Below are 12344 nucleotides of genomic sequence, written 5' to 3' on the forward strand. Positions count from 1 at the left end.
TTTGCGATGCAAACAGCTGGTCTCTGTGATCATCATCTAAAGAGTCAAGTCTTTTCCTTTTAGCCATAGGATTGAGCCACGGATTCTGTTTTTCCTGGGTTTCTTGGATTTCGGGTCGTAAATTTGAGGTATTCGTCATGTTTTCCACTTGGAGCTCCATTTGGGGCTCATGCTCGTGTTCTTGTTCTTTGTGCAGTTCAATGGAATGTGCTTCAGCTCTGTTTTCAGCAGTATACTTGCTTCTCAGACTGGTATTTATTTGGATTAGATCTTTTAATACTTTGTCCACAGCAGCAATCGAGCTGCGTCGATTTGGGCTTCTAGTAATGCTGACTAGTTGGTCAGGTAGGCAGGCTGAGTTGGACCACGCCACATTGTTTTGCGAGCCATTTGAGCCAGCCGCTGGCAATTCACTTGTGGGATAAGATAAATTGTCGCTTGTGCACCATTCGGTTTGAATTTGGGCACGGTGAGTTGATGTAATGGGGTCTTTACAGCTGCTTTCAATATCCTCATCAAACGATCAATCAAAGCGCTCTTCACTTTCATTCTCCGCAGACCTAACTTTGCAGTTGCCTAAGGCGTGGTCCATTGACTGAGGAGCTGTGATAGGTTGGCTTTCACGGGCTCCAATTTTTTTAGAGGCTGTAGTGATCTGATGAACTTGTGTATCACTAGCGATATCTTTGTTTTCTACATTTTCGTCAGTGGCAAGATCAATAACAACCTCTGGGAATACTTCAGACATGACAAGGCTCTTGTTTGCTCTCTCATGGTTTGTATCATGAGTTGTATCAATTATGCCATTTGATGTATGTGTTGTTAAAAATGTTTGAGATGTAGAGGGGGTAACGGGAGTAAAAGGGGCTGTAGCCATTGCAAGTAAGGGAGAGTTGCTAGTCCGACAATCAAAAAAAGTTTCAGAGTTAGTTGAAGGAATAGAAACGCAGGTCCTTTTACGGGACCTGCTACAGCTTACCGGCGGGGCCACTCGCGTTTCCATAGGCGTGCTTCCACAGGCAGCGGCAGTCAGAAAGCGACGCTGCTGTCTCGTAAGCGGATGTACTCCTCCGTCATCTCCAGGAAGAACTGCGGCCGCTTCGGTCAGGAGAAGACCCGAGGGCCCTGGCTCATTCATTCGACCTCCAGAAAGCACTCTGTCGGTGTTCAGTTTGTGAAGACAGAAGTTAAATTAATTTTTGGTTTGGAGTGAGAGTGATTCTGCCCGGCACCTCCGTGCACCCCTGGCAACACTGACAACACTCAGCTTCACTCTGCGTCGCTCCGCGACAGAGCAGGGTATTTGGAAGATAAAAATGGACTTCCTTGCACAACGATACTGAAAGCCTGCAAAACAGCGAGTCCAACGCTGACAACACTCAGCTTCACTCCGTGAATATTGTTTGCATTTTAGTTTTAAAACAATTATGTTTTACTATTCAGTGAGTCAGTGAGTCCTGTGCCCTACCCCAGTCACTCTGCCTCACCCCACAAAACCTGGTAGCTTGCCCTCAACTGTGTCTCCCACCCCATCATTTTCCTCACCTGATAAGTGCAAATTGAATAGTCTGATCATTTAGCTCATAGACACGTGCCATTTATGAAATACACCATGCACGCTAATTGCAAGGTTTATATGGTGGAAGGTGTGGAAATGCCACTGTGAATGGCATGAGAGACAGAGATGTGTACAATGGACTGAAGGTTAAACAGGTGACTGTGGTCCTTAGATTGTAAGCTGCCCTTCAACTGAACCATACATTCTTCCCTCCCTTAAGTCCCAGCAGGTTATAATCATGTTTAAATTTCCACACTGACCCTTCGTTTTTTCTGCCAACTCACAGATGTTTGTTTTATTCCCCAACAGGTACAATGTACCTATGGTGACCAGTGATAATCTTGCTGGAAACACTAGTCATTAATAGATGGTGTAATTATAATGAAATTCTTCAATAAAGAGGGTATACAAAATCTAATAGAGGTTAGAAATTCGAATTTCAGGGAGGAATTGTTTAAATGAATAAAACGTGCACCTGTAATTCATTACAGGTGCACGTTTTATTAATTTAAACAATCAAAATTAGAATAAAGTAATACAAATGTAAAAATGAAATTGGGAAATGGAGGCTACAGGGGTAGAAGAGCAAAGGGGTATTCGGGGGATATCCCACAGGTATGTAATTTCACCAAAATGCCAGGGGTAGCGGAAGTGACATCACACAACACTTGACCCCCTGATGACATCACCCCGAAGTGATAGCGCGGGAATCAATGGAACACGACTTTTCACCCATTGACAAAACAGGAAGTGGCATTACATAGCATTGTACGCTACGAAAAATATGGTTACGATATCACTATAATGTGATGTACATTTCATACAAGAATAAATCGCCATATGTATCGTTAAGATCAGTGTGTATAGGCCCATATTACCAAATTACAGTGAATGAAAGCAGACGTCCATGACCAAATGATAATGATGTGTTATTATATAGCACTTACACTTAAGCGCTTTATATGGAAAAAATATAAACCCAATATCATCCAACCTGTGCTGCTAATCATTTATCGACCTCAGAAGGATAAAAGGCGGAGTTTAGGCATTGAGGAACAGACTAAATCAGTGACTCACCCCCTGAAGTGTGCCTGAAATAAACCTTTAATGAGTCTAGCAGTTATTGTATAGAATTCCGGAAAGACACATTATTTGGTATTCCTATTCTTTCTTATTTAGGGTCTGTGCTGAAAGTGTTAGACTTGTGGCGCTCCTGTTCTTATTTTTCTTCTTTTTTTTAAGGGGCCTGCACAAGAAAGCCAGCCATTCCAGAAGTAAAGAGCCACACCCCTAAATGCCGTCCCTGATATCCCGCCATTTAAAGATATTTGTTAGGCTTTTGTGGGTAGAATGTATTTTTTGTTAGTGCAATAAAATTTTACAAACATAACACCTGTATTCACTCTGACACTATAGATCCGGAATACATGTAGATATTGTGCTTGAGGAAAAAAGTTGCTTGATATTTCCTTGACAGCTATTTCCGTCTCGTTAAATAGCCAATTTGGTGTTCACACAGGTAAAATCACATATAACCTGCAGCAAGAGAGAGAAAGAAAGAGAGAGACAGAGGGAAACTGAGAGAGAAAGGGAGAGAGAGAGGTGGCATTGTGAATTCGTGCAATGGGACTTGTCTGCAAAAAGGCAGGGGTTTGAGTGGAGGGCTGCAGATTGTTTTGCCTTGTCGGGTCTACTCCCACCTTCCCTGCCTAACTGACTCCCCGCTAAAATCTCCTACCACCTTAGTCTACTCTACACACAAACACACACAAAAACCCCCACAAATGGCCACCACAAGCCTAGCTGTTAGCAAATCAACACTAACCAAGCCACGATTTAGCCCGTCAGACACTCCTACATCAGCAGCTAATCAGAGCCACAGCACTGTAGTCTGTCAGATCTTGCGGTCTTCCCTGTGGATAATATACTCCCAGGCTCCTCCACCAAACCCACAGAAAGAAGACTGGCACTATGGAGCGGAGTACTTCGACCTACCCTCATCAACACCACAGGTTTTCTATCTGCCTTTCCCTCTGTCTCAGAAATAAATCCCACCACCCTTTTTGTCTTACAGAGCCAATTGCAGCAAGGATACCAATAGTGGCAGAGGGGGGCTATACAAGAACCACTTACATTAGATTACATTACACAGCATGTTAAAAAGCAGGACTTGAAGGTGAAAGGTAACAGTTTTCATGAAATAATAACAGGTACCAAATTCAAATTCTAATTTTCCTGGAGGTGCTTCTGCAGAGCAAAGTCACTTTAAATGTTTTCCAAGTGAACAATTTCTTCTTCTGCTGGCACTGAGATGCTGGTCCTACCTGTACACTTCCTCGATGACCGTTGCCAGGCACTCCACGTAGCTGTTCACACGTCTTTCCTTTTGCTCCTCTTTGAGAAATGCGTCATCAAAGTAGATGTGGGCCTCAAAATCAAACTTTTCTTTGTTTGTTCCTTCATTTTGGGGTCTGTATTTGTCCAGTCTGCAAACAAAAAGAAATTAGGCCAACTCAAAATTAATCATTCGCCTTTAGTCTGGTTACATCTAGAAAGGTAAAAGCAGTGTAATGCATACTCTGCAAAAAGAAAACTACTACATAACAGAAACAATATAGAAAACACTTAGGAATGTGGGTACTATGCTATGGTGTGCTTTAACAAGACAAATTTAAATGATTTAAATGTCATATCTAAGTGCTGATTGAAAAAATTGCTCCAAGGCGTATGTGTGCCGTATGTGGGAGCTTAGCTCCTTCCATCTGTTACTAGTTCACTTTTTGGATGTTACATGTGTACTGCGCCAGTAGCCATTAGGTGGTCTTTGTGTAGAGAGATTGTGTATGGTTTAATGTAGAGGGCTGAAACCTTTGCCTCGCCAGAATATTTAGTCTACAACTCTCATAATAGCTGGGCAGCATAGTCAATGGTGAGGGCTTATGGGATGTGTAGTACAAAACATCCAACCCTCTTGTGTTCTAGATACAAGGAAGGATATGACCTCTTATGGTGCAAATGCTTGGACTTGCTGGTTGCGAGAGCTGGATTCCGGCCATAGTTATCATAGAAAATGGCAGGGGCAGCCTCTATACTCCTCCTTTCTTGACTACACATATAGCCACATTCCTGATCCAAGGCAGACATCCCACACAGTGTGCAAGACTCAGCATTTGAGAAGGTGTGCTCAGAGTCTTACTGCATGTCATGTTTGCTTGACGCTTGACGCAAAGCTTTTACGTCTTTCATTAACATTACAGGGTCACAGAACATAAGCTCCTGCATATCTTGCCATTACTGCCAAAGGTGTAATCTGGCCCTAAAATCTAAAAAAACAGCCTACACAGACCTGTTCACAAAGTGACAACCTCTGGGTATGATTCGCCCAGGACATTCACCACCTGCTGGCCAGCTTCTGCTCCCCACCTACAGCTGGCATTGTTGCTTCTGTTTGAACTTACAATCTAGAGTGAAGAAAACCACTGGACAACATTCAACAGGTCCCCACTTGCTAAAAAATAATTGTAATGGGTAAAAGGTCATCCCAAAGTGAACCAACCCATAGTCATCCCATCATCATCTAGATACGATGACTGCATCTTCCTGATGCATCCCCACTATCATTGTAATTCATAATGGTAGATCCCCAATTATCATGGATTAGTCAATACGACTTTAATATGGGATGTGTACAGCCTTACAGTAAAGTCAGGGGTGGACTGGCCTATGTGGACCTCTGGAGATTTCCCAGTAGGCCTCTGCACCCTGGGCCTCTTATGTGTGATAACCTATTTTTGTTCCAAATGTTCTCATAGGAAAAGGGTTGACGTTGCTGAAAATGTGTAATATGGGCCCACTTTGAAACCTATTTCCAGGGACTCTTTAGGTTCCCATTCGAACCCTGGGTAAAGTCCAGTGTCATGTTGTGTGAATCCACCTTTATAGAGCTAAATCTAGGTTGTCTCGACCCCTCTTACGCAGCGCATCGAGCCGCTCGATTAAGGCTAAAGAAGGTACTTTTGGAAAAGTTATAACATACGCACGTATAGCTTAGAACCTGTTCACAAAGCCAGTGTATTCATGATTTGCAAAATAATGTTTACCTGTTGAATATGTTTGTAGTTATAAGTTTGTGGAACTTACTACATACGTAATTTACGACCAGAACCACAGAAGAAGTCCAGCATGGAGGAGTGAGACAGGGGCAAGGTAGATGCTGGTCAACACTCAGCAAGTTTTCATTTTTCTGGGTATTTACAAGAATTTGCCAACGTAATATCCATTCATGACTAAGTAGTGGTAAAGTTGAAAGTTGAGCAGTAGGTGTGAGAAAGTGCACCAATTAATGCCAAATGGACAGCATGATTAGGAAGTGAAAACAGTCACATGAAAATAGGAAAATAAGGTTTAGGATTCAACAGGTCACACACCCAACAAGACCATACTGGTGCTCACAGACACCCTACATTGGTGCTTGGGGATTTGCAACCTTGTCCTATGCTGGTTAGAGTCCTACCTTGCCAACCACCAGCACTTTGTTCAGATGGGTTCCTTTAGATTGCCAATGCTACCCATCACCTGTGGAGCCATGTAGGTTTCCATACTCTCCACAGTGATCTTCAATCTATATATGGAGCCTCTGGGAGTTATCTTAGCCACACACAACATCCACATCCACCAATACACCAAGGACACACAGCTATACCTCAAGATCGACTCCATCAAAGACATCCACAGGCTCAAATTCTGCCTCTTGCTGATCCAGTCTTGGATGTACAGTGCATACTTGAAGTTCCACCCCTCCAAGACTGAATTCCTACTCCTCACCAACAACACTAAACACCCACACATACAGCTCTGGCAATCAACCATGAACCCTGAGGGCTTCACGCCCGAGCTCACCTCCTACACCAAGTCCCGTAGGTTCCACATCGACAAACATCTCTCTTTCAAGACACACATAGCTAAGAAAACCCAGACAGCTTGGTATTAGCTCTCCATCCTGTGGAAAGGCAAGCTCTTCCTCCCTTCAGACAGCTTTAGATCCACCATTCAATCCCTGGTCCTATCCCATCTGGATGGGGGCAATTTCCTCCTAAAAGGCTTTCCGTCATCTTCCCTTTTTCCCCTGAGAAGTGTCCTACATGCGGCTGCATGCCTCATCAAGGGTCTATGCAGATATGACCTCACCACCCCTGCCCTCATTGACCTTCACTGGCTCCTACTGCACGCATGAATCATCTGTCTTGCTTCATCATCTGTAAAGCAGTCGCCCGCAAGTCACCCAGCTACCTCGCGGTGAAATTCAGCATCTCCGACGGACAGCGCAACACCAGATGCCAGGACACATGCAGACTTGAAATCCGCCTCTGCAAAAAGGAAAGGACCATAAAACAAGCCATCTCTGCCTACGCCCCAAGACTATGGAATCTCCTCACCATCAGCATCATACTCATCTACACGCTCCTACAATTCAGAAAAGAACTCAAGACCCACCTCTACAAGGAGTCTCTCCTTCTGAACCCATAGGGCATCACATTGCCCCCACACCACCTGACCCACTAGACGCAATCTGCCCCTCTCCTCCCTGCCACCCTGGTCATCTGTACCCCTCCTCTGCGCCGCTCTGTATCCTACCCATGCTATAAATCTGTTCTGTTGATATGATATAAGTTATTTATAAAGCGCTTAATACCCAGTGGTTTCTAAGTGCGGACCTGGGGATTGAACCTGTGTTGCTACATGTTGTCTTGTTTCCAAGGTGAGCACATTGCCCCTGAGCTATCCTCCCGAGGTGATACCTCTGAAAAGTGCTTCTTTATGCATCTGTACTGTTGTATACCTATGTGAAATGCTCTGTTGCTTCTCAAAGCTAGGTCTGCGCTCACTAAATACAATAATAATAATAATAATACAGAGAGAGGGCCCTTTTGGTGTTGGCATTGATGTTGGTGAGAAATTGGTTTGAAAATGCCAAATTTCTTACATAGATGACCAGATTTTGTTTTAATCTCACATTTCCTGAATGTCATCCTAACTTTCCTGTAATTTGTTGTAATTTGTTGCATATGCATCACCACAATAAAAACAAGCCATATTTTCTATTAACTGTGTTGGGTGCAGCATTGAAACATTAATTCCCATTAAAATCCATGTAAATCTAGCAAGCATAAACATATTTGAACTTCACAAACTTGCTTCAGCACCATCCTCAAATATAATATGTGCACATTTTACATTCAAATATTTCCCCCCATATTGGAATATCAGACATTACCTTCAATTTGATATTGTAAATGATTATGTTTATAGTCCCAGGTGAATTGAATATAATCCTATAAACCCCCTTAAATACCTCCACAAGGATGATATCCCTATTTGAGAATTAACTAGTTACCCACTGAATTTTTTAAGACTTGAGGCCTGATTACGAGTTTGGCATCTGTGGTGAAACACACATAATACTGGATGTTTTACAGTTCCATCAAATTCTGAGTTTCATCACTGAAACTCATCCCTCATGTCTCCTTTTGTGAGACAATAATTACAGCCACACAATATAATGACTGCATGTGGTAATTATCCCATAGGGTAATAAAAGCTACCTATGGAGGCCAATGGGACTCCGAAATGGGTGGGTGGTCCGCGTGACTTACAATCATGTGAACGCTAAAAGCTACTGCATACTTTCATTAAGCATGTTCCTCCCATCTTCTACAATTACGATAGTCTTCTTGTAACTTTCTCCACACAACTTGACTTGCCCATTATGGCACCTAAATCTCTGCATGGTATTGACACAGGGTACATTCATCCCTACGGTTGCTACTCATCCCGAACCTCTGGGAAGTGCCTGCGAGCTTTATCAAGGATGTACCATGGAGGCATTCTTAGGGGGTGACAGGCAAAGGGCCTTAGTGTACCATTAGTTACCAGCCAGTATCTAATAGACAATGCCCCATGATTTGGACAATATTGCTAGATTGAGCTAGCAAACCTGCTGGATTTGCTGTCAAACATTTTTGAGAACTGATCTGGCAGGCAGTAAATTCACTTGCTTCAAAAGAGAAGGCCCTGAGTGACCATCAATGAAGGATTAGAATGGCAATGACATTTGATTTTAATATCAGACAATAGTAAACAAATTACTTCTAAAAAAACTACAATGCATACAAAATGCGGTAGCCAGATTGCTTCTCAAACTACCCCGAAGAGAACACATCACACCTGTGCTAAAAACACTACAATGTCTTCCAATAAAACAACGAATAAAATTCAAAACAATGTGCATCGCACACAGAGCAATACACAAACAAGGCGTTGAATTCCTGAGAGACAAATGACATCTATATCAATCAACAAGAATGCTCACATCAAGCAACGGCATCCGCCTGTAACCAAAACCATACAATAAAAGAAAACTTGTAGGATCGTTTTTCTCTCACCAGGCACCAAAAACCTGCAACGACCTACCTCAGAACATAGGCAACATAAGAAACCACCTACTATTCAGAAAACTGCTCAAATCCTGTCTCTTCACTTTGTAACTTCAAGACTGCCCACAGGGACACACATGTAACTAAAACTACAATGATCGAAGACACAGATCCCGATTCCCACTAAGTAATTGACTGAAAAAGAATCTAAGGAAGACACCCCGTGACATACCGAATGACTGACCAAGAGATAGCCATGATAGGACACTAAAGACCATACACATAACCAGACCAAGACGGAAGTACTAAGACGACTCATCAATAGCACCCTGGCCCCAAACCACACCTTAGCTCCAACAGACCCATGCCACAATAGAGAGCAAGGGAATAGGGGCCACCCTACCCTCTGCTCCAACACCAGAAGATGAGAAATAGACATGCCCAAGCACATTAGACAAAGCTTATTAGGATACAGCTAGGAGCGTGCTCTGCCACCATACACAAGCAACCAACTAAACCATAGAATTTAAGGAAGACACTACACAACATACTGAACGAATAACTGAGAGATAGCAATGATACTAGGACACTAAAAACTGAATACATTGGCAGACCAAGACGTAGGTTTTAGGACGATCCATCAATAGCACCCTGTCCCTGAACCACACCCAAGCCCCAATAGACCCATGTCAGGATAGATAGCAAGGGAATAGGGAGCACCCAACCTCAGCACCTATGCCAGAGTGAGAGAAATAGACATACCCAATCACATTATATAATGCTCATTAGGATACAACTGGGAGTGTGCCACGCCATCACACACCAAACACCACAGTCAGACGGCCATTAAAGGAAATCGGCAACAACCCCACCCACAGCAATACAACTCAAATGGAACAAGATGTATTTGAACCAGGATACTGACCCCACTAACCCAATTTTTCAAATTTCTGCATACCCAACCCACCCAAAACCTCACAGAACCATCTCTCACCCAGCAAACCGTGCGCATTTTACCACACTGCATCAGCAACAAACAAACAGCACTTACAGCACACGTGGTCTCACCCGGTCCGTTTCTCGCACCAAAAGCTCAGCGCACAGTGTATACCAAACTGAAGCCGCCAACAGCACACCATTTCTCCCACTCTCCTACCCTCTCTCCACACGACTAACCGCACCCACTCTCCTTCTTGTTTACAGATCCACCAGAGTGCCTGGGGACCAACTCCGTTGGTGACTATGCACTATATAAATACCTTTAACATTAACATTAACATTAACAATAAAGATCAAAGGAAGAAGAAGGATATTTAAGTTAAATATTGCCAATACATTCTTCTCAATCCCTAACAAATTCATTCTGCATACCTTTTGTTTTTACTGGGGTACAATTCCAACTGCAGTGAATGTCGCTGCTGAAAATTGTACATTTTTGAAAAACCTGTTCCAAATGCATTTTTGACTATATAAATAGTAAAGTATATTTGAGTATATGTTGCATTTTATGAAAGAGATGCCAGTAGTGTTTTTTGTTCAATAGGTTGTTTTCTAATCAATAGCAATGAACAACAATGGATGGTCCGTAGATGTTTATAGCTTCTAATGCCGAGAATGACCATCAACATTGAGGCACGACATAGATCTAATGTGGCTGTTTCAGCACAAATCCCTAGTAGCTATTAGCCAAAGCCACATCAAATTGGAATATAGCATTCTGATATGGCATCCACCTGATTACATAAAATATAAGGGCAGAGCTTCCCGTTCATTAATGTAGCCTGCCTAATGCTCTAAAACTCTCAAAATATTGCCAAACACCTGAATAGTCAGCTGGATCTTGCCTGACAACCAAAGGCGGCTAAGAAAAACCTCCCTTTCTAATCCAGTTCTTCTGCTAAACACTGTAGGAACTGTGGTATTTCACCATATTAAAATGTCAATTCCCTGACTTCTTCCCATGCCCTGCAAAGAACCACCACCTAACGTTTCTATCCATTTACAAGTTAAGGAACATCTTCTAAACCACAAGCCACATGTAGCCAGAGTCGAGGGCCCAGCATATTTATGATACTGAAAGTGGAAGCATACATAGGGAATCCCTTGTCCTGAGTTTCCTCAGGTAGACAACAGCTCTACCAGGAGTGTGGAATTCCCTTTTGGCAACCAGTGACCTCTCAAAAGCATTGCTCAACAACAGCAAATAATGGAACATCAATCCACTCCAACCCTCAAACAGTTGTGATTTTCTTTTTTTATTGTGATGGGTTTTAAAACAAAAATACACACAGGAATTACAATATCGATAAAAGGTAAACTCACACAATTCCACCATTAATTCAGAATGAAAACATACGAAATTACATCGAAATAGAATAATATCAATATTCTTAATTTGCAAAGTTTAATTCAGAACTTTAAACATCTAGATACAAATGTTTACCAAAGTGATGACAGAGATCTGGTGACCATTCATGAGACTGTCCCACAAGGCTTCTATATCAATAGACTCTATGCTATTTACAAAATGCCTAAAAATGGCGGTCCATTTCTGGTCAAGGTCTGGACAATATATAGTTAAATGTTTTATGGTTTCCATGACCACAACAGAACAGCACACACAACACATGCATGTTCTTTTGGTATTCCCTGAAAGCGGCCGACTCTTTCTAAAGTGGGCAGTATATCGAATCTAAGTCTCATTAAATGCCCTGTATATCTTGGACGCAGGAACTGGGGTAAATATTTTGGTAATGGTCCCCGACACCTAACAAAGCTTGAGTATTCCTCCCGAGATACTTATGTTGTGTCCTCTGTTAATTTTCTAGCCAAAAGTATTCAAACGTTTTCTTTTTCAGTTAGTTTTTGGGAGTTAAGTGTGTCAAGCCTCAGGTCTCAATGAAGTTCCCCAAGGATTCCTTCACTTGAACTCATGCAATAATTCTAAAGGAAGATTCTGCCTTCTTTATAAACCCTCAATAAATCATACCTCAACGAGCCAGGCAAAGCTTGCAAAATCATGGCACATAGTTGTAATTGTTTCCATAGAATCAAAGATGCCCTGGATAAGAGCCCCACATCATGATGAATGACTGACATTTGCAAGGCCTTAAGCAGTCTTATCACATGTTTCCACAGTGTGCATTTCAGCACATTCAGCCACTTATTCGTGCATTGCAATTCGAGAGGATAGATGATGCTCGGGCTTAGCTTTGTTTTGTAAACATCAATTCAAGGAATTTGAAAGAATTTCCCAAATGTCTGTAGGATTCTTCCCATGTGTGCAGAGAAAGAAGCTAATTTCCTTTCTACCATGTTCGAGATTTGTTTCTCTCTATTTTTAACACATACAT

General features: G+C 42.3%; 1 protein-coding gene across 1 annotated transcript in view; it reads right to left on the minus strand.

Annotated features, from left to right (window-relative positions):
- Window positions 1-12344, minus strand: part of LOC138467575 (chitin synthase chs-2-like) — a 299897-nt gene that overhangs the window by 163717 nt on the left and 123836 nt on the right. Inside the window, exon 6 of the mRNA XM_069607708.1 lies at window positions 3883-4044. Within this exon, the coding sequence (XP_069463809.1) occupies window positions 3883-4044 (162 nt within the window). The remainder of the gene's footprint in view (window positions 1-3882; window positions 4045-12344) is intronic.

The sequence above is a fragment of the Ambystoma mexicanum genome, chromosome 4q (genome assembly GCF_040938575.1).
Source record: "Ambystoma mexicanum isolate Mex_15411 chromosome 4q, UKY_AmexF1_1, whole genome shotgun sequence".
In the NCBI taxonomy this organism is placed as follows: Eukaryota; Metazoa; Chordata; class Amphibia; order Caudata; family Ambystomatidae; genus Ambystoma; species Ambystoma mexicanum.